The 23,502-nt window shown below is 42.4% G+C and overlaps 1 protein-coding gene across 2 annotated transcripts in view; it reads right to left on the minus strand.

Annotated features, from left to right (window-relative positions):
• Positions 1–23,502, minus strand: part of PTCH1 (patched 1) — a 69,996-nt gene that overhangs the window by 41,216 nt on the left and 5,278 nt on the right. For both annotated transcript variants that reach the window (XR_007902763.1, XM_051777320.1), the window contains exons 3-5: positions 3,507–3,696; positions 1,260–1,329; positions 1,056–1,147 (exon numbers count right to left, since the gene is read on the minus strand). Coding sequence is in view for 1 of the 2 variants with exons in the window: in XM_051777320.1 (XP_051633280.1) it covers positions 1,056–1,147; positions 1,260–1,329; positions 3,507–3,696 (352 nt within the window). In the remaining variant the exon portion in view is untranslated. The remainder of the gene's footprint in view (positions 1–1,055; positions 1,148–1,259; positions 1,330–3,506; positions 3,697–23,502) is intronic.

A 23,502-nucleotide genomic window follows, 5' to 3' on the forward strand; every position in this document is an offset into this window, starting at 1 on the left:
GAGAGGGGGCTGAAGAAAGAAAGCCTTTCTCATAGTATCAGATTACTTCTTGCTAGTCTAATAATCATCTTGGAAATGTAATCAATCAATATAACTGATCTTTGTTTATCTGTAACAATACTGTGCTCCTTCAAATGCCCTGGCAGCTTGACTATCAACCAGGCTTTCCTGCAACCATGGCTGTCACCACTATCACTGTCACGTCTCCCACCCCCCACTTCTGAATTTGTGATGTTGACAGACTAGAAAGGCTTTTGACTGCCTTATTCTGTGCTTCAAACCACACTGTATCTGCTTAACCAGGCTTAAGTCATTATTCCGAATCTCCCAACCAGAAAACACAAACCCCCTTATTTCCCCATCTAAAACTGTACACTAAAGGTTAGGAGATGGCCATTGCAAATTGCTTTTGCAGAGACATGCAAACCAGCACAGAAACAATAACTCAAATGCTAACTCTTGCATAATTAACAGAAAATGCCTGCACAGATTAACAATTAACTCTTTAAAGAATTCAGGGCATATAATATCACACTTGTAAACTGTGAGAAACCATCCATAAAAGATACTATATGGTTTCTTTAATGATCTCATAAGCAAAGGATTTGTCCTTTATTCCTTAGGAACACTTGAGAATTAACCCAAGACACTTTCTTAGGTCTAAAATTTCCAGCCAATCAATGTTTTTGTGTTTTGTGTTGAAAAAAAAAAAAAACCACACCAGAAACAAGTTTGTTTCAGGAAAAAAAAAAAAAAGCAAACCATAAAATTCTTAGAACTTCAATACAGAATTTACATTTTATTTTTCATGCTACCAGAACAGGAAAAATAACAGAGGATTTAAACTGAGGCTTACAAATCATCTCTAAGAAACAATGAAAATCTTTGTTAAATTAAAATAAAATCCGTGCGTACTTTCCATGGAGACACTACATTTATACTTCTTTCTTGTTAAATAGGAGTCTGAATAAACAATGGGAGTGCAAATGAAAAGTCGTAGAGAGTTATACAATTAAAAACAGTCAGACCAGAAAGCTATAAAAAAGCATGCTTACAATAGATAGGCAGTTCCTGATTGTAGCTTTGCTCCTTCCCAGAAGCAGTCCAAAGGAGTGATAATTAAACAAGGATAAAGGTATTCTATGATCTGTCAAAATCAGAAAGGGGAAAAACACAGTCACACTGGAATATAATCAAAGCAGCACAAGCTGAACCATGAAAATGCACAAACCTTGTAACTGAATGCCTGCTACACATACCTGGTCCATGTAACCTGCTTCTGTGATGAGTTCTCCTGATTTGTAACACAAATGTTCCAATTTCCACTGTCTGTAAGAAACACGAAGGACAAATATCTTCTCTTTGCATAATTACTGAGGAATTATTTTTAAAATGTAACAGACATTTAAAATTGCAACTCATATACCCAAAACTGGGAGGAGCTGTTGAGTCCCTGGAAGGCAGGGAGGGCCTGCAGAGAGACCCTTACAAGTCAGAGGGCTGGGAATCACCAACCATGGGAAGTTTAACAAAGACAAGGGTCAGATTCTGCTCTTGGGATGGGGCAGTCCTGGATGGACGGACAGAGTGGGAATGAGAGGCTGGAGAGCAGAGCCAGGAAAGGGCCCTGGGGGTCCTGGTGGTGCCAGTTTTCCCTGGGTCAGCAGTGCCCTGCAGCCAGGAGGGACAACCCTGTCCTGGGGCATCAGGGAGGGGATTGTCCCTCTCTGCTCTGCCCTGGGGTGGCCTCACCTCAACATTGGGGCAGTTTGGGGGGACACAGTGGAGGGAAGGGATTGAGCCATTGGAGAGTGTCCAAAGGAGGGAAGGAGGATGGGGAAGGGCCTTGATCTGAAGCCGTGTGAGGACACTGAGGGCACTTGGTGTGTTCAGCTGGAGCAGAGGAGACTGAGGGGAGACCTCAGTGCAGTTCCAATTCCTGGGCAGGGGCAGAGGAGGGGCAGGGACTGAGCTCTGCTCTGGGGGGACCAGGGACAGCAGCCAGGGAATGGCTGGAGCTGTGTCAGGGCAGGCTCATGTTGGATCTCAGGCAAAGGTTCTTTCCCCAGAGGCTGGTTGGGCACTGCCCAGGCTCCCCAGGGCAGTGGGCACAGCCCCAAGGCTGCCAGAGCTCCAGGAGGGTTTGGCTGATCCTCTGGGGCACAGGGGGTGACTCTGGGGATGGGCCTGTGCAGGGCCAGGGGTTGGACTCAGTGAACCTTGGGGGTCTTTCCAACTCAGCACATTCTGTGATTCTGTGATATTGCCCTCAAGCGGGAAATCATTCAGTAAGGCAAGTATTATTAAAAATAAACATGCTAGACCTCAAAAAAACCCACCCAAAGTCTCCACCCCCCACCCCCCAAAAAGGCCTTTCTTTTTGTAGTTACAGAGTAGACATTTGGTACAGTTATTCAGTTATTCTCCTATTCTCGGTAACACTCATTAAAAACAAGGGAGGTGCTTTTGCATGTACAGGCTAGTCAACACATGATAATGGGAGAAAAAAATCCATCTTCGTATAAATGGGACCATTTGTGACTTAAGATATCACTCAGTGTCACAAGTATGTCAGAAGCCAGCTCCAGCTCAGAGGACTAGAATATACCCAGCTATCCCACACATACGCTGAAGAAAATTAACCATTAAGATTTCTGTCTTCCTTTTTCACCTACATTACAATTTCCACTGCCATGACTTCTAATACCTTAGGCAAGGCAGTAGCTGGGTAAAAGATAATTGAAGCCTCAGCATTAGCTCACAGAGGCATCAGCTGAGTATGCTGAAAAGAGCTGCTGAAGGACAGGGAGCTCAGTGCCTCACAGGCAGAACTCCTGGGCACATCACTGTGTAAGTAATAACCCTGGAGGAATAATTTTTCAGGGACACATCCTAGCCCAAAGCTGGTACCTAAAGTATACCATTATTATTTTTCTGTTGGACAACACCCAACTCCCAACCTTCAGTATGCACATACGACACTCTTCAAGGCCAACTCTGTTGTCTGTGTTATTAAACAGCTATTATTCCACCCCCTGACACTGCTAGCACATCTGCATTTCCTTTACATCCAAACTACTGGAAGGACAGTAACCTGTGCCATTGTTTACAGTCATTATGTACCTCATGATGGTGTCAGCAAGTGAATTCAACTCTAACATGGAAGGATTTTCAATGTTAGGAATCCCATCCATAAGGTCCTATGTTTAAGATCACAGACCTCTTTTCTTTACCAAAACAAATGCTGCATGCTGTAGCACAGCTCATGGGGTACTCTCTCAGAATCTCTTCTAATACCACTTACCCCATTTTACTTGTTAAATGCCAATTTGTCACTGCTATCATCCCACAGTGTCAGGTATCAGAAACCAGTGACATTCAAATCAAAACACAGCCCCAAGGGAAAGGCTGAGAAATGCTAACCATGTAAAAATACATGGAAGAAAGCATGTGTCCACCTTCTTGCTATTACAGATGACCAGGACAACTCTTAATTCTCCCCTTACCTGTTGTACATATACACATGCACTCTGCTGGCCTGGAGTGCAGACTCAAGGTGCTGTCGGAGTGCTTCTGTCGTCAGTACATTAGCACCATCTTCCTGTGGAGTCTGGATCATGAGTTGGGGGTTGAACATGGCCTCTTCTCCAATCTTCTGCCGTGTGTAATTTAACTCCCGACTCACTCGTCCACCAACTGATGGGTAAATATGAAGCACTTTGTATTAGCCAGTACCTTACTCTGCATTCCCTTGATGAACACCCTCCAGTCAGAAAAACTCGACTGTGTGCAGTCAAGACACTATTCTATCTCAAACTGATGACAGTGTAACTCTAAAACTAGTAACAGCTGTTAGTACCTCTGACTGCTACTGCACTGAAACATAGATGTGTAAACCGGAGCCTCATTTTTTTTCTACATTATAACCAATATCCCACCTGTAAAAATTAAAAAAGAAAAAAAGAAAAAAAAAACTTTTCCTTGCAGACCAGACGAAATACTATGTTACAATTTCTTACACTTGTATAAACAGTCTGCTCCAATAGCACACTTCAAGATAAATGGCTTTAATTTACACTCTTCTACTAAATAATTTGGCAAAGGTAGAAGGCAAATGTTTCCCTTTGGTTAAAAAAAAAGGAGGAGGGAAAGAGTGAGCAGAAGTATTTCTTTCAGCCTTAAATAAAAAAGGAAAAATACTAAGTTCACATAAAGAGATGCAGTTTTGAGTGCAGCAGAAAGGTCTGCCTACAGCTAATTTACTCAGTGGTCCAGTACCTGGCTTAACATGCTGTGATGCAGAAGATGATTCATGTGCAACATCTGTTTCTAAACCCACACGAGCTGAACAGTGTGCTCCATATCAAAATGTGGGCGGGGGGGGGGGAAAGAAGGGAAGGAAAAAAAGAAGACAAAACACAAAAGAAAGAGGTAGAGGAAGACTGTAGAGTCGACAGGCTCTAGAGGGAGTCATACTCAATTTGCCTCACCAGAAAACACTGCATAAAGAGTGGAAGATTATCTTCCCTTCTCCAAAAACCCACTCAGCTAGTGTTCATACACTTTATATAACCTCCCTTGCAGTCTCTCTAGCAAATGCATGTGGGAGGTGATGTCAATTACTACAGCCCATTAGCTGAATCAAGACCACATCCAGATGAGGATAAGAATCTAAGTACAAGCCACAGATCTGGTCGAATTTGTTACATTTTTCTCAGTCCTAATAAGCTTGACACTGGTGATCTGAATTACTGCCAAAGTTTAGTTCTGCAACAGCATGAACAGAAATAAAGCATGTACATCTATCTCTTCCTAGGCCATACAACAAAAGACTGATCCATAGCCAGTTGGCAGCGTGGGAGATGAGATTCACAAGCCTAAACAGGGACATACTTTTTCAGTCACTCGGGCCCTCACCCCACCTGTAACACCCCCAGGGCTAAAACGACCACCAGGCAAGAAGCTAGGCCCCTGCATGCATAAAGCTGTCAGAATGAGACCTTCAGCAATTAAACCGTACACACATTCTGGCATGAACCATTGCTTCATTTCTTGTTCAGCAATTCTTTGAAGAAGTAAGTGTTTCCACAATACACACAATTTTTCTGCAGTCTGTCCAATGTGGTATTACGTCCTTCATATCAAGTAACAGAGACCAGCACACAGCAAACAAAATAAAACAACAACAAAAAAATCAAAGTACAACTTCCTGACCTAGAGTGCCTCTAGAATTTCTTAACATCACTCTTACTACAGTGAAAGGACATACAATAATAGACTGTACACACACAGTAACAAAAAGCTATTGTTAATTCTTATCAAGATTTATACCCTAAAAATACTTTCATTCATCAGCCCTATGTTTATGCTCACTGCTGTCTTTCTCCACCAACCAGCAGTCCTTGATACTTGAATTTTGCTTCACCTTACAGGAATATGGGGAATAAGGGAGCAGAGTTATCCTACTCTGTATGCCTTGGAACTAGACCTTTCTTGTGCAATCCTCTACACTGCAAGTGCTTCAAAGACAAAATGACTCTCCCCCCTTTTGTGTCAATGCCAGCCAAGACAATAAAGCCCCAATGTTATGAGGACTGTGGAGTCTACCACAAATTTATACTCCTGGTACTATATTCTCTCCCATTCCACCCACGTGTTCCTTTTAAATTTGAGTTGAACTAACAAACCACAGTTCACACAAGACAAAGGGCGTTGTTCCCATCTCTGCTGAAGTGACCAACTGTTTACTATCAACAGAGATGATCTCTTCCTAATCAAGGACCTGTCAAACCAGATCAACTTCACTGAACAAGGCAGATCTAGCTAATCAAAACTGCATCGTGCAAGTCAGTCATCAGTACAGCAGCCTTTTACATTCTTTTAACATTACTCTTTTAACATTCAAACCAGGAATAGCAAAACCACCCAAGAAGACGGGCACACTTTCCAGAACCCAGCAGCAAATCCGCTTCAATGCCTTGTTCTTAAGGCATTACAGCAATTAATTATTTCTTTGAAGGGTCCATTATCTACATTTCTTCAAGCAAACAGAGCAAAGATAACTCCACTGGCAAAGGAGGGTACTTTATACAAGGCAGCAGTCCGGTACAAAGAAATATAAATGCAGATTGACAGAATTTTCCTCTGCAAAGCCAGATTATGTGAAAATATATGGACAGACCAGAAGCAAGTGGATACATCAGTGGCCATTTGACATATCAGAAGTAAAAGAGAGCAAAAGGAAAGGAAAAAAGAAAAATGTGAAAGTTCTAACCAGTTATGTTTTAATTTATTTCGATTGGAAGTTTGCAAAGATCACTGGATGCCACTCAGGTGTCTTAAACCTACACAGTCAGCACAATTAGTTGAATATGCTTTTTTTTAAAATCAAGCCTCTTGTTGCTTTGGGTTTTTTTCCCAGATTTTCCACAGTTGGTGCAAAAAACCTAAGAGAGAACCCAGTAAAAAGTGTCATTGATATGTACCTGAAGCCTCTAGCCTCACTGTGCTGAAGAGATACAATACTACACTCAAGACTCATACACTCTGCAGAAAGTCATTCCTTACACTTTTAAGAAAAAAAAAAAAGCATTATAGTCAGAATTTCCACATTATAGGACAAGTGCTGCGATGGAAAATATGACCAAAATGCTGGTGTTCTGTGGTTTTCCCTTATGGTCTCTGTTTTCTTTTACTTGGTGGCAGCAACACTTTACACTGAAAATGCTACTGACTGAAATTGCATATATGGCATATAAGTACAAATACTTCCAATTTTATTCCATATCAGAGACAGACAGTATTTCATTTTAATATTCTGATGACAAAATTCACACATCACTTTCCCTTTTGATATATCAAAAGCCACTTGATGGCATTTGAGCCCTTTACTACACGATTCCTTATGATTCAGTACCTAGATGACTGAATCAGTAGCACAAACTCCCATAAGCCAAAGTGCTGATTTAATAACAGATCATGGGCTGGTGGTAACACAGTGCAGCAGCTTGTACACTGTCCTTCCAGCAGAGCCATCAGACTCTGGGTGTCTGCCTACTAAAAATGAGATACCATGCCATCTGTACAATTTAGCCAACAAATTTTAAAAAAGGCGAGAGGGGGAAGAAATTACAACAAAGCAGTAACACCAGTGTCCTGGCAGTATTTCTCATTTAGTGTATCAGTGCCTAATTCTCAAGAATGTGTTTGAAGGCCAGTGTTCAACAGTTTCAGTGATGGAATCTCTGTTGCCGAGTATCAGTTCTTGTTAAAAAGCTAGGTTTTTTCCAGGAAGAGGAAAAGTGTCTTCCTCCTCCTTACCCTCTCCGATACTCATAGGCCTCCCTCTTAGCTCTTTGCCCGATCACTCAAGATCTGCCATGTGCAAGTCAGCCTCACATCTTATGGAACACATCTGCTGAAGCTCCCCACCAAGTGCAACAGAAGTTGGTCAAGGTACTAAATTCTTTGCCCTTCTGAAGAGCCTGAAGTCAGTGGTAACTGTTCCTCTGGGTTGCTAAGAACTATGTAAGGACTACTGTGTCTCCCTCTCCCAAGAGCAATGAACAGCTGCCAGGTGGTAACAAGCTTTAGTCATCCTTAACTCGAGGCAGACCTGAACCCATGACCTACAGGGGAAAGGCTCTAGATCCCATTACTCAGCACGGGGGTCACAGTCCCACTGTTTCAGTCATCACACATTAAAATGCTTCAGTGCATCTTAAGGGAGAAGCACCCAGAAAAACAAAACTGCTTGTCTCTATGTCCATCTGGGTAACTCTGATACACCCTCCAAGGACACAAGAATGAAACTGTATTCATTGGCACCATTTTTGACACGTTTCCTTTCAATGACTACACAATTTTGCAGTTACTGGGTTATTCAGCTCATATGCTCATTTCCACTGCAAATGTCAGTCTTATCTACACCCTTCTCATAACCAGCATTCAAAATTTACTTGGCATTGTATCACCATGCTTATAAAGAAGTCTGGAATCCACCACTGCAGTCCCTTCCACACTAAGTAGTCTCAGGAGTAAGTTCGACCTCTGTCACACTTAGAGATCAGTGATAAATCAAGCCATGAGCAATTGCTTTAAGTCACTGCTTATTTATTTATTGTTCAGTGGCTTTAAAGGCATGAAATGTTTTTGTTGGTGTTTGTTTTTTTTTTTTTCAGAGTATCTTACAATGGTCCATTTCAGGTTACTGGAATTGCATCACACAGCCCAAGGTTTTTTATTTTTCTTGGACATGGACACTACCTCTATTAACCACTGAATAGTTACCTTGTGCATAACTGTGCAACCAGTAGCTTAGCAGTGAGCAAGCTCTCTCTGAAAAAGAACATTCCTGAGAGCCAAACATTTGGGATAAAAATGCTTGCCTACCAATGTGGAGGACAGACTTTGAAAAACCAGAGCCAAGTTTTCCACAAATACCTACTGGTTTTGGAGCCTAAGTTCTTCTGGACAAGCTTGAGGCACATGAATGGAGTAAAATTTTCCAGAGAATGTCCCTTCTAAAGACTATAGGCCTTAACGTGTTTCCACCTGAGCACTTGAGGGGCAGACACACTTCTGCTTTGTTTGAGCAACACCACCTATTTAATTTTTTCAAGACTGTAAATGTGTAGCATAGAGCAACCCAGCCCAACCTTTTGGCAGTGACAACTCAAAGCAATAAAATCACATCTCTAATAGTCACAGGCACCTCACACAAACAATGTTTTCATTTCACCTCTCCAAAAGATGCTGACCTTTTTGATAAGTCAGATACGTAGATTAATACCCTTACAGTGCTTACTTTATGCCCTGAGCAATAGCCAATGCAGGCAATCTCTGCAATTTGCAATACCTGTTATCACTACAATAGGAACCAGAGACACAGGAATAAGACCCCTTTAGGACCCAATGACATATAAAAACAAAAACAGAATAACATCCCAATGTGTTCACCTGGGACTCAGTCTTCACTACCCAACCCCAACCCAGCAGTGTGCAGAGAAAGACAAGTGCAGGCCAGACTTAAAGGGAGAACAGACACACTCCCTCCATTCTGCACCTTCCCTTCTCACCCTTCAGCACCCTCTCTCTGCCCTGAGGGGAACCAGGAAGGGACTTTGACTTCATACCTCTCTCCCTGGCATCCTACACAGCCTGTTTCCCTCACCTCTGGCTGCTGCCAAGGGCTCTCTTCTACTCCACTTCTCACCCAGTCTCTTCCTGTGCTGTTCCCATGTGCATCTGTCACACAGGTACATGTATAGAGGTGTTACTCAAGAACCAGGCAATGAAGCCAGTTTCAGTCCATGACAATGGTACACAGACAAACCAGGGAGACACAGTTTTGCCTCCCCATCCTAACTGGATCCGGGGATTACAACTGCTCACACCTGCCACAGAGCAGAAAGGAGTACCTGGTGACACCAGTGACAATCTCCATTTTTACCAGTAAAGGAACACAGACCTCACGAAAACAAAACATAGCAACCAAATACTACTCATACGGGATTGAAACCTCCTATAAAGAAACTGATATAAAGAGTCAAAGTTCTCTGGCAGATAGGAACATTACCCTGCCTCTTACTGGGCATAGAAAAAAAACGGCCCTTTGATTTAAAGCTTCCTGTTGCTCTCTAGGGAGTTCTGTCTACACGTTCTCTCAGATGTTTGAGCTTGTCTGTGTTGCTCCTTGTCAGCAACAGAATATAGTTTTTCTCCACACAGACAATTTTAGTCAGCATCCTGACAGAAGAGCAGTGAAGACAGCATATTCCTCAGAATTATCATTCTCTAGGCCTGACAGGCAAAACTGTTTGCTTGGAGAAGGGCAAAACATCTTCTATAAGTCCAGGTTTAGTTAAAACAAGAAATGGGACTTCTTGGCATGTCTAATTCTTTAAACTTTCAAAATGCCTTCTGCTTGTAGAGTCAGAACTGCTACTGGTTTACATGGTTGCTCTCTGAATTTATTAACTACTGTGAGACATTATCATGTATCTGATGTATATGATACTGTAATGATGCAAGGATGGCTCTCATAAACTCATTAGGATTATATTATACAAAGGTAACGCAAAATAAAGATGTCAGAGAAAGTGAATGAAAACTGAGCTAAACACAAAAAAATCCACTGAGAAATGGTGAGCTTACAAGAGCCAGAACAACACAGTGGTAAACAACCAACATCTTAAAGAGGGGGCTGTGCAACATGTCCATGAAAAAATATCATATTTATCATGTAACTAGGTATGACCTGTGCCAGCACTGGACCACAGGCAGTCAGAAACTGCATGCTGTGTCTGTGTTTTCTTGCATGGCATTTACTCTGTTGAACACACATTTCTGCATCTGTACAGCACACACGGAGCAGGCTCAGTGCCTGCCCAGGTTAAAACAGCCTGCACCCCACCATCTCCCTTCCCAGCACTCAGTGCTGTCCACCAGTGTAAAGGCAGACACTCCACACTCATCCTTCTCCCTTGTTATAATGTCCAACAAAAGGACACTGTCTAGAATATCATCACCTCCCAATGTGAAGATTTAACCAATTTCAGCATCTCTTTAGCACCACTGACTCCTAATAAAACGCAGAAGCAATATGACCAACTCAACCGCTTCTGTCACACTAAGAATTAGGTATCAGGTTCTTTGTTTTCATGTTAAAAAAAAAAAAGCAAAAGCAATGATAAAAGCCTACAAATGCAAAAAAGCTAACAAATAACCCCCAGAAACAAAGCACTTCAAAAGGCTGCTTTTTATCTCCCAAGCCATCATATGATATGAGTTAAGTTACTCCTCACACATGCTGGGGATGACTCCAGTGTTGCTGTTACAAATTTCATTAATGCTGACATGATTATGAATAGCAAAAATAAAAACACACATCAAAGTTGGTTTCTCATTCTGTCACAGTATGATAAAGTTTAGAGCTGTGACAAGGACACAAAGCCATCTGCATACTCAGAAAGACAGCCCAACAACAGCTGTCACTGCTTGTAGTGGGAAACCTTCCCTGCAATTTTAGGAGCTTTTCTTTCTAAAAATCAACCAAAAGCTGGTTTAACATCTATGCATCTGTACTGCCTATAGGCAGATAAATATTCTTTCTGATTGGGTAAAATAGATCGCTAAAGAAAATTGGACATTTTGATTTCTTCCTTGGTATCCATCTGGGTTAAGAGCGTGGAAAAGTACAGCAAAAAAAGCCAACAAACCAAAACTAACAAATTAAACAGTACAAACAGAAGGAAAAACCCAACATGCAACCAGCTTTGAAATGTAAAATAATATACCAAACTTGTACACAAAATTCAAACTTACCAATTAAATACAAAATGCAGTGGCTGCTTAGTGAGCTGCAACACATGTCCCTGGTAACATGAGATGAGCTGTTCACCTCTGGGTCGCTGTTTCTAATCCAGCCAGGAACAATGGTGACCACAAGTTGTTTACCATCTGACAGCTGTTTGCTAACTTACGTGAAATGAGTTGGTGGTCTCAGTGCATTTCCTAGCAGGCAGGTGTCCATATTATAGAAAACCACCATCGTATCTGGCATCCTTGCTGACCATCCAAACAAAGAGACTGAGGAGTGAATGGCCACGGAGAGAGAACTCTCCTTTCTTCTAAAGACATGGTCCTTTTAAGTCACAACCAAGCCCCAGCTTTCCATGGAGAAGTTCAACTATTGAATTTTACGGCTGAAGTAGCAAACAAATAAAAGTCTCTTAGGCTCTGCTTTTTCCTAGATATCAAGGAGACTGCCTCCACAGTAAGGACAGGCAGCTAACACAGACCATTGCTACTCTCCAACAGTTTATGGTCATGTAACACTTTACATGCACTAAGGCGGAAGGTGAATTTTTATTCTTCAGTAATTTAAGATAATGGTCAAGCACGCTTCATAACAGGCCAAAATCCTCAATCACACATGAAAGTGGCAAAGTTTCTAGTTCTGCTGAGAAGGGTATGTAAAGGGCTTCAAGGTCTAAACCTAAGGATTTCAAAACAGCTGAATGTAATTGTTTCAAGTTACTTTAGGTTGAATAAGAGCTTCTGCTGGGTAATATGTTACAAACAATTTGCTGTGTTGTTCCACAGCAGTCAGCTTTCCTTTAGCCCCAACTTTTCATTTAACCTCTCAGTGCCCCTTCCTCAAATATGTAATTGTTTTCCTGTGTGGTTAAAAGCAGCATTTTTAGGTCTTTTCATCTGTGCTCCTGGGATAGCACAGATTTCATCTGTAGATGGAGTAGCACAAAATTTGAATGCAATTTTTTTTTTAAAGGAGCAGCAAGCAGCAATGAAAAAAACTCTTCATCTAGAACCTTTTAGGGGATACCATTTCCTAAACAACACTTCTAGGAGACAGCAAAATTAACTTACAGAAAAATGAAAGGAATGAACATGTTATGAAATGGGGTACAGCTCCTTTCAAGCACTCCCCACCAGCTGCTTGCTGGACCATCTGTTGTTGCCTAAGCAGCTTCCTTCTGAATGGCTCTGCACTGAAGCAGAACTGCTCTCACTGTTGGACACAATCAGGTCAGGTCAGTGCTTCCCCACAGCACCGAACCTGCTGCCTGCCACAGCTCCCCCCACCTCGAGATTTCTTACTGGCCACCAGCTCCCGCATCTGTCACCAGGCCAATTTTTCACCTCTCGCTCGCCGCTCACACCAAGTGGGACAGAGACACCCCACTCACAGAGACACCCCACTCACAGAGGCACCCACTCACATGGACACCCCACTCACAGAGACACCCCACTCACAGAGACACCCCACTCATAGAGGCACCCCACTCACAGAGACACCCCACTCATAGAGGCACCCCACTCACAGAGACACCCCACTCACAGAGGCACCCCACTCACAGAGGCACCCCACTCACAGAGACACCCCACTCACAGAGACACCCCACTCACACGGACACCCCACTCACAGAGACACCCCACTCACACGGACACCCCACTCACAGAGACACCCCACTCACACGGACACCCCACTCACACGGACACCCCACTCACACGGACACCCCACTCACAGAGACACCCCACTCACAGAGGCACCCCACTCACAGAGACACCCCACTCACACGGACACCCCACTCACACGGACACCCCACTCACAGAGGCACCCCACTCACAGAGGCACCCCACTCACAGAGGCACCCCACTCACAGACACATCCCACCCGCGCAGGATGAGGGCAGAGGTTCCCTCGGACACTCCGAGCACGTGGCCACATGGCCAGGTTTGTGCTGCAGCAGGGAGGGCCGGGAAAGAAAGCTGAACAAATGGCAAACACACCCCCGGGCAGGGCTCCTGCCTTCTGCTCCGGCCACTGGGCAGTTCCACCCCACTGCCCAGTTCACCGCAGGGGCTGCGCTCCCTCCCAACTGCTCCATCCCTGGGCACGGAGGTCACCCCGCGGGTCCCCTCTGTCCCTCCCGGGTCCCCTCTGTCCCTCCCGCAGGTCCCCTCCATCCCTCCCGCCCGGCCGGTGCTGCCAGGGCCGCTCCTTCCCGCCGCATCTGCGCAGGGAAACACATCGCTGGGAGCCACTTTCATGATTTTGTTGCGAGCGGGATTAGCTGGATTAGGGGCCGATTCATAAGGACCCCCTGCGGCTGTGAGGAAGTTTCATCACAAGGTCAGAGTGGTGTGAACTATATTCTGTCAACACCACCACTCCTTATAGCCGGCTACAAAAAATACAAAAGGGCGGGGGGGGGCGGGAGGAAATTGCGAATGAAATATATGAATGAACAGTTTACAGCAACAAAGAGATTTACCGATTTCCCCCTCAGATGCTTAAAAAGATGTGTATCCTTCAACGCTGTGCTCCTTTAAAACTAGAAACCTGCATTAGTCATTTTTAATTTATAAAGAATTCAGTGGTTTAGGAGGTGGGAGGTACCTGGGGAATAAGTGTAACAACCCACACACAAAACCACAGAGGAACTTCTGGCACTTAGTCTAAAACCAGTCATGCAGCTCCAAGATTGTTGCACTGTTGAGATTTTATTACATTTAATGCTGTCACCTTCAAGACTATTTAATTCCTACCCCCCCTAAGTGCAGTAAGTAACAGAGAGTTAAAAAAAAAAAAAGTGGGTTGGAATGCAGAGAGAAGGTGAATTAAAGGTTTTTTGTTTGTTTTTGCTCTTTAAAGCATAATTACCCACCTTGTACTTCCCCTCACAAGATTCCCCTCATCCAACCATAATGACATCACTCAAAGACTGCAACACTTCTGTAGCTGGCATTATGCAAAATAAAATTTTTAACGAAAGAGAGGGACTTTTGTTTTGCATGTGTAGTTTTTGGGGAATTTGTTTTTTGGTTGTTTTTTTTTTAAGAGTAGTCCCTCTTGCACGGAACCAGGCTGTTCAATCAAAGCCTTATCTGTTATATTTCTGTCTTTCTCTTCTGTTTAGCGCATTCACCAACAAGAGAAAAGGGGGTAAAGCAATGGAGGCTTTGACCTGCAGCTGTAACACAATACTTTCGCACAGCCCTGTCGACCCCTGACATAAATTTTACACCGCAGCTGGCATTTACACACTTAACATTACCATATGTATAGCCTACTCTGTGCTAATTATGCTAATCACCTGTCTAACTCTCTGCTGCGAAAAATGGTTGTATTTAGCAGTCCACTGCCTACCAATACAGCTTACTGTGTGGCTGAAATGTACATTCAGACGGCTCTGAATGGCAAGATTTTTCCACGTTGCTGGCTTCATTCAGACCACAGAAAAATTTATTCAAGTCAACTGGTTTCGGTACGCAACAAAAAAGTTACGAGAAAAAAGTGAGTGTGTTCCTGCCCTAACATTCTAAGCCTGCTTGCAAGCAAAATGATAAATCAATTGGTGTGGGAAACAAAAAGGGAGAAAGATTTCTTTTGCAAGCCATGTGAAACTGTAGCCTATTTAAAAAAAAAAAAAAAAGAAAAGAAAAAAAAGGGAAAAAAAAAGAAAAAAGGTCATCCTATTTCCCCAAATTTCTAGAAAGAGCCATTAATAGATATTTACACCTGATCACAATTCTCTCAAGTTGCTTTTATCTACAGCTGGAAGTCACACTAAACATTTTAGCTTTTGTTTCTTGATCTTAATAATTTGCACCAGAACATCATATTTTCTATTATCTACTGCTTAAACAGCATCAGCTTCTGAACAGTGACTCTCTTCTTTTTGGACTGTGGGAACCCTAAGAGAAGTCAGTAAAGACTGGTGTAAATGAGATCAGAATGAGGCCCGTGTTGAGAGACAAATAAGAAAAACGCACAGGAAGTACTCCCCAGGAGAACTGGTGCAAGAAAGAATCTTAAGTACGTATATAATTTTTTTTACCAATTACAGAAAAGGTAACTTAGGAAAAATTAAATTTGTAATAGATAAAGACTTTTTTAATGCTATTGTAGTGTCAGCAGGAAGGGAGATGTTTAAGTGAGTTCCTAAAGCACATCCTTCTCTGAGTATCTCAATGAGCAAAGTGAGTTTCTAAAGCACATCCTTCTCTGAGTATCTCACTGAGCAGATTACACTGAGATCTGCATGGGATTACATTCGTAGCTATTTAAATACAGTTTATCACATACAGTGAAGTTCCTGTAACTCCTTTCCCCTCTGCACACACCCAAGGAAGCTATGGCAATTCACAGATTTGTCAGATAACTAAAATGTAAATCTGATTACAGCATCGCCCTTGGCAATTTCCTTTCAGGTCAGATTTGTGGAAATCTCCTTTCAATTAGTTTTAAACATTATGAAATTACATGTTCACACACCAAATGGAAAAATGTGTAAATGAACCCCCTATACCCACTACCACACCTGAATAAGATAAGCACACTCGAAGGTAAATCACTGTTAATATTGAGCAAAGAGTATTTAACTGAAAACAAGAACAGCTCAACAGTGTTTATGCTCAGAAGGTGCAGTAACATACCCAGTCACAGCATGAGGTCGAGAAGAACCCCATGCCCCTGCCTTCCCTACTTCTCATTCTTTGTCCACTCTGCTTCTATGTGCACAAGATTACAGCTCATAATAAGGTAAAGTCACAGGTTTTGCCTGTAAGCAATGGTCTTTAATATTTTAGTTATTACATTGCCTGTTTGACTAAATTATGCAGCCTCAGCCAAGACCCATCTTGCTTTCTAGCATCTCAGTTTCAATCCTCTGCCAGTCCAAAGCACTAATTTATCTGTGTTCTTTCAGCTCCAAAATACGAGTTGTGCAGCCAAAAACACAAATAACACTACAACTACTGTTTATTTCAGAGTGTATTTTCCCCTTTTCTTTTTTCTTTCTTTCCTTCTTTTTTTTTTTTGACTAGAAGATGGACCACCCTGCTCTCATGGCACAGAACACTATTTACATTGCAATACTCAACTGTGTAATACATCTGGCATTTTTGGGCAGGATTCCTGAGCTGGGGGCCAGAAGCCCTTAAGCAATGATTTAACGGGGAAAAAAAATCATACAACTTGACTCAACAGTGCTCATTTCTAGTTTGCTGCACTTAATTTTTGATTACTCACTGAAAAACAGAAATGCATCATACTGGCAAACAAGAGAAGATTGTTTCTTTTAATTTATCTCACTGTTAGTAAAAGAAGTTTACAGGGCTCAGTTCCAGCTCCAGATATCTGGGTGTACAACACTGCACATGTGCTTGCACATGAGCAAAATACAGATGTTTCAAATCCACAATTATTATTGTGTATTTGAAGCTGGAATTAAGTTCAGTACAATCTCTAAAGAAGCAGCACCTTTGCAGAAAGAGTCAGATGATGGTTCTGTTCACTCCCTTACCACTTCTACATTTTGCTCAAGCACTGAAATAACTAAGTTTTCCAAAACCAAGCAGAAGTTAAAGCCAAGACGTCCATGCTAAAAACCAAAATTAAAATTCTACATACATCAAAGTATCTATACGGTCAGCAGTTTCCACAAAGGACTTTTTACCTCACGAAACTACTACTTCTGCCAACATCAAGATGTTTATAGCAACTGAGGTGATACTGAATGACTATAACAGAGCAAAACCAAGAAAAAGTAAATTGTACTTACAGATATTAAACTAAGTTTAGACAGCAAAAAACGAAGTAAGAAAAACATTTTATTTTTAAATTCTGGATTAAAAGCTCAGTTGGTTAAGGCACAGTGCTAATAACACCAAGGTCACGGGTTCGATTCTCATACAGGCCATTCACTTAAGAGTTGGACTCAATGATCCCAGTGGGGCCCTTCCAACTCAGAATATTCTGTGAATTATCTGTGATTCCCTTACTCCTTGCAACTCCACTCCACCTATTTCTAGTGCAATGTACAACAAAAAATTATTCCAAGTCAAGAGTCACTCAATTACCAGCAAGGGTGAACATAATTTATTGTAGATGGTATCCATCACTCCTATTTAGCACAATCTGAGTGGATTATAAAATACCACAGATCATGCAAAAAGGGAGCAAAATATTTTCCCATTCTCCTTAAGTTCATGGGCACGGAAATGAAGAGGCCACTAAAAGCTGGCATGCATTCTCAGCAGAGAAACCATCCTTTAAAGCAACGAGCTTTCTGTAATGAGGCACCATCTCAGGAACCTGCCACTCCAGTAAAGCATCAACATCAGAAAATGACACGGTTTCTATAAGTATTAATGAAAGCTGTGCACCTTTGTCTTTCTGAATTCTGATAGGGGACTACACTTCTCATTGTAGGACTGTCATTTAGACCTTAAAAAGTTTTACTGATTTCTTCAGGTTTTCCCAGGAAGAGTAACTCACAAACATAAATGTGGAAAGACCTCCTGCATACCACAAGGCAGGAAATACTAGAGAAAGTAAAAGAACCAAAGGCATACTGAAGATAAATAAGGATGACTGAGAAAATATATATAACTGTGCAGTAGACACAAAGAAGAATTAACTTCTTGGTAAAATTCTGCACTCCTGATCCTGCTGAACTCCAAAAAAGAGCAGGTAGAACCATGTATATTCACACCATCATCTCTAGATAGAAAAAGCACTGTGCAAATGGTCCAAGACTGAACCTCATTCTATATACAGGAGAAAAAAACTGACAAGTAACAGCCCCACAAAATCTAAAACCAAAAGGCTTTTCTAAACAATCAGAATATTCTTAAAAAGCTAGCTGTGGGGCAGAAAACTTTACAAGCATGGTTTCACCTGAGTGCTTATAGGCTGAAGCAGGCAATTCACCATTAAGTTAAAAAGGTTGTCCATTAAAGTAGTTGAGTGTGAAAATGAGAACACGTTCCATCAGACACCAAAAGGAAAGCAGTTGCAGACACATTAAAACTAGCATCCTAGTGGACAGAGCTCCCACAGGTCACAGGGAGGTCAGCTTTGAAGGAAAAATCCAAACGAAATATAAACATGGCATTGTGGAAACCAGACAAATCTCCCATAGCTTTGTCCAGCCAGGACTAATCTAGGCATCAGCTGTGATGCACAATCCAAACAAAGGGATCAGTCGGTTCATACATCTGGAAGCTGTCATATTTTGGAGAGTCCTAACAAGTCACGTGTAAGTGAAACATCCACTTGCGTGCAATGGCCTTTAAATTCGTTGAGTGATCAAGAACTGTTACATGCATATGCTACACAGTATTACGACTTTCTGGGGAACCACCACAAATATTATTCAATGACAGTACTTGGGCCATCTCTTCTCACAGAAAAAAAAAAAAAGTCATGAAAACGGAGCCAGGGTGAGGAGCTCAGGTTTTCCTCAATGCATTGAATACTAAAAGCAAGCTTGAGCACCCATGGCTTTTAGCACTGTTCTTTTCTGAACCCACTGTCTGCTGAGGTTCATTCTCTACAAAATAAACAAAAAACCAAACAAAACCCAGGTCATTTAGCAGGTACAGGAGCTGGTAGTAGACCTCAAACCACTCACCACCACCTGTGCACAGCACAACTCAAGCAGCACCAGCCCTACAGCTCAGTTAGCTCTTCTGCTTCCCCTGTTCCGGCTCAACAACAGTGGCATGGGGGACAACAACAAAGCAGCGCTGCTTTCAACTGCTTTATTTTACTCAAGGACTTCTGCACCAAAATCTGCAAGCTCTCCAGAACTACAGAAATGCCTTCACACCCTGCTCATAAGCAACAAAATCCCCAGAGTGCAAGATGACACTCGAAGCTCAGAAGAGAGGGAGAGTGCAGTGCCACAGCCAAGGTGCTGCCCCGCTTAAATACACATTTAAACAGGAGGAAACAGACCCTTCCAAACAAGGATCTGGAGAGCACATTCTGTAAAGGACATGGGCAACAGTGTGTTAAGTTTGGAAATAATAATGAAGATTAATTTTCTCCAGCCTTGAGTAAATTAAATGGCTCTGAAGTCTGAAAGGCAGACAGAACCATGCAACCATGCAGTTATAGCTTAGGGCATGACAGCTCTACAGGAGGAGCTTGTCCTCTTTCCCCTCTCTGAAGAGGTAACGTGGGCACACTGTTAAATCTGCTGTTACTTCATGGATAAGGACTGGCCACACTAAAGTCATTCCAAGTTCTGCCACTACATTCAGTGAGTTCAGGATTTCACCCTTTAACTTCTCAATGACCAAAGAATGGTCACAGGCAATATCTTCAGTAAAAGTCTTGCAGATAAAACAGGATTTTTATGCACTGAAGCTGCAGGGGTTTTTTATGTACAAGAGTTTCAGCAAGGAGCATCAACTCCAAGCAGTGATGTCAAGACAGAACTTAACAGAGATCCCCAGTGACTTTGAATTTAGTAGCAGTCTCTTGGAAGATGACAATCAACTATCCATGTAACTACAACCTCTAAACATCTTTCCTTAACAACTTTCAGGACATGCACACAGAGGGAGTTTGAATTCACAGGAACATAACACTCACTGCACTGATGTTTTCATTCACAAAATCACATAAAGCCTAAATATAAGAATTTGATGTGATTTTTCAAAACAGTAGCATGGATTGAAATACTTCTGCACTTTCATCAGTAAACATTAAAAAGGGCATGTTACCCAGATGACCATCCTTGAGTTATCATGTGGAAACACTACTGCTACTTTCCCACTTGAAAAAAATCCCCACCTGATAAATAATCACATCTAAGTCAAACAAAACAGTGGCTTGGAAATTTTCCAGGTAAGCACCTTTCAATGAACTTTCAATAGGCACTGATGAATGCAAGAAAGTATTCAGGGATAAGTAAACTCTTATGTCACCTGATTCATCAGAAACTAATTGAATTTGGTGATGTGACCGGAGACAATGTCCCTGACTGACACACAGCCTGCAAAACCCCACCACAGATTCAACATCAGAGTAACTTTGCTCTTCTACCACCCAGACTGTATCCATGTGGTGATGCAGAAGCAAGTACATCTTGAACACCACCACTCCACTGCTGCCCACAGACGTGCATGTTTGTGGGAGAATGGAATTGTACCTGACTGGGTCAATTCCTGCTAACTGCACTCAAACCCAACATGTTACTTCAGCCCACTCACAGAAATTTGTCTCCTTGAAACAACAAATTCACACAGATCTGTTCCCTCACTATTCTTTTCTGTTTCTCCAAAGAGTACTAGTGTAAAGTTAACTGATGCCTTAGGCAGAACTTAAGAACAACTTTCCTCTCCACCTGCACTTAATCTTGCTGGGTTAAGAAAACCAAGAATCTATGGAAATAATACTGGTTCCTGCATCACTCACACACTTTCCTCATTTTCACCTCATTCTTACATTGCATGGGTAGATTAACATATTTTAAGACGGGTCAGCCATAAATACTGCAGTAGAGTAACCTGATTTTTGCCCCCTTAAAGTGAAAGGAAACAATATTACATATAGCTCAAATTTTGACTTACAAAATGTTTCTGTGGTACCCACTCAATCCTAAATCACTAACAATTAAAATGCACTTTGTTCCACGTACCTGAGCTAAACTAGGCAGCTATCAAGGCATTTTTTTCCCCTGTAGTATGTCTCACCCATTTGTATCACCCACCCTCTTCCTTCAAACTGGCTAAAAGAAGGGGCTCTGCATGTTAGAGCTCAGTTCATGCTCACAAAGCTTCACAAAGCTTTGTGAAGAAGGCTACTTAGAGAGGGAGAAGTTTGACTGAGCTAGTGCAAAAAGTGCAGAAAGCAAGAAAGGAAGGAAAGAACAGCATGATCCTTGACCTCTCAAAGAAGACAGAGTAATGAAAAAAGTGAGGAGAAAAAAAATCCCAAGACAATGGTAACATGAAACGGATTATCACAGAACAAGACTAGACCATCTCTCCCATTATAGGTTGCTCCAATTAACAGCATTTAAGGCATTACAGTAGCCAAATTTCAAGCTCCACTTAACAGAACCTTTCCTGGAGCCACAAAACTACCTTCTTTCAGAAGCAGAGGCTGTGAATTTATATGTCTGACTGCTGTTGACACACTGGGTCTTAGAGTGCCTATTAAGAGTGGCAGCAAAAGAACATGACCAGTTATAAGCATGAATTCTTTTCCACCCAGACAACTCTCTAGTTATGAATGGATGATTCTAAAAGCACATTTGTGTCCAACAAAATCCAGCCACTGAGGAAATCAATGCAAAGCCTTTTTTTTCCTCTCTAGGTGTACAATATACAAAGATGCTAAACAGTCTCTGCAACTGCAGGATGCACGGACACCCACATACAGCAGTTCAGCTAAAGCTGAGGGGCTGTGAATAACAGAACTGCCATTCAAATGCCAGCCCAGAATCTGTCTGCCCAAGAAACTAAAACAATCCCCTTCACAAGCCAGGTATGCACATGGGGATGACAGATCTGTTCATGCGCTGAGGGTAGCAGGTACGTGTTCCAGTCAAAGACAGCCCAGAGCAAGTCTACAAGAAATGAGCATGGAGCAAGAGCATACTGTAGGACACACAGTAATAGGTGAAGTATTCTGAACAGCAGCCAGAAGAGGACCGTGTTTAACAGAAAGCCCCCAAAACAAAAAACCTTCTCCAAAACACTGTCAGAAACAAGCTGACAGGAAAGCTACTTTGGTATCAGTAGCCTCAGAGAAGGCCAAGAATGCTGGCACAAATTCTGAAGGAGGAAGACTACTACAAAAAAGTCTGAAGGAATGACATTTGGGACATCTGTTTTTCTTTTTCTCTCTCTGAAAGTTTGCCTAGCAGGTGGGTTTCTAAACTTCCTATGTAAATATTTTAGCCATATTAACTGCAGGCCCAGACTATTAATCATTTATCTTGGTCTTAAAACTCATCCAAAGTTTACTTCGCTATTTGTTAATTAACTGGGTCATGGTTTTAAAGAAACCATTTACTTCCAGCAAACTTCAGTGCTATATTATGTTCCATCCACCATGCTATTCAGAAATACACCATGTAAAATCAGTTTCTTTAAGTAAACACTGCCAAATTATTCAGCAGCAATAACTGTAAAATATTTCACTGGCAAATCAAAACCGTTACTTTAAATATATTTTAAGTAACCTGTGATTCTACGCAGCACTTACAGGACAACCAAGGGATCAGGCCCAGCCAGCATTGGCTTGTGAAAGCAGGTCCTGCCTGACCAACCCAATCTCCCTCTGTGACCAGGTGACTCATTTAGTGGATGAGAGAAGGGCTGTGGATATTGTCTACCTGAACTTTAACAATGCCTTTGACACCGCTTCCTACAGCACTGTCCTAGAGAGACTGGCTGCTCATGGCTTGGATGGGGACACGGTTCGCTGATTTAAAAACTGTCTTGATGGCCAGGCCCAGAGAGTGCTGATGAATGGAGTGACACCCAAGTGGCAGCCACACACTGGTAGGGCTCCCCAGGGCTCAGTGTTGGGGCCAGTCCTGTTTAGTATCTTTACTGACTACACAGATGAGGGGATTGAGTGCCCCCTCAGTCCATTTGCATGGCACACCATGTTGGGTGGGAGTGGTGATGTGCTGGATGTCAGGAAGGTTCTGCAGAGGAATCTGGATCAATGGCCTGAGGCCAGCAGTATAAGGGTCAACAAGGCAAAGTGTCCAGTCCTGCCTTTGGATCAAAACAGCCCCATGCAGCACTACAGACTTAGGGAAGAGAGGCTGGAAAGCTTCCCAGCGGAAAATGACCTCGGGCAACAGCCAGCACATGAGCCAGCAGCGTGCCCAGGTGGCCAAGAAGACCAATGCCATCCTGGCCTGTATCACAAATAGTGTGGCCAACATGACCAGGGAAGCGATTGTTCCCCTGCACTTGGCACTGGTGAGGCTGCATCTCAATTCCTGCTCAGTTTTTGGGCCCCTCACTTCAAGAAGGACATTGAGGTGCTGGAGCGTGTCCAGAGAAGGGCAACGAAGCTGATGGAGAGTCTGCAGCACAAGTCTTATGAGGAGCAGCTGAGGGAGCTGGGGTTGTTTAGGCTGGAGAAAAGGAGGCTCAAGGTGACCTATAACTCTGTACAACCACCTGAAAGGAGTTTGTAGGCAACAAGTGACAGGA

Source organism: Manacus candei, unplaced genomic scaffold (assembly GCF_025592945.1).
Source record: "Manacus candei isolate 608988 ecotype Guabito, Panama unplaced genomic scaffold, ASM2559294v1 h1tg000010l, whole genome shotgun sequence".
NCBI classification, from domain to species: domain Eukaryota; kingdom Metazoa; phylum Chordata; class Aves; order Passeriformes; family Pipridae; genus Manacus; species Manacus candei.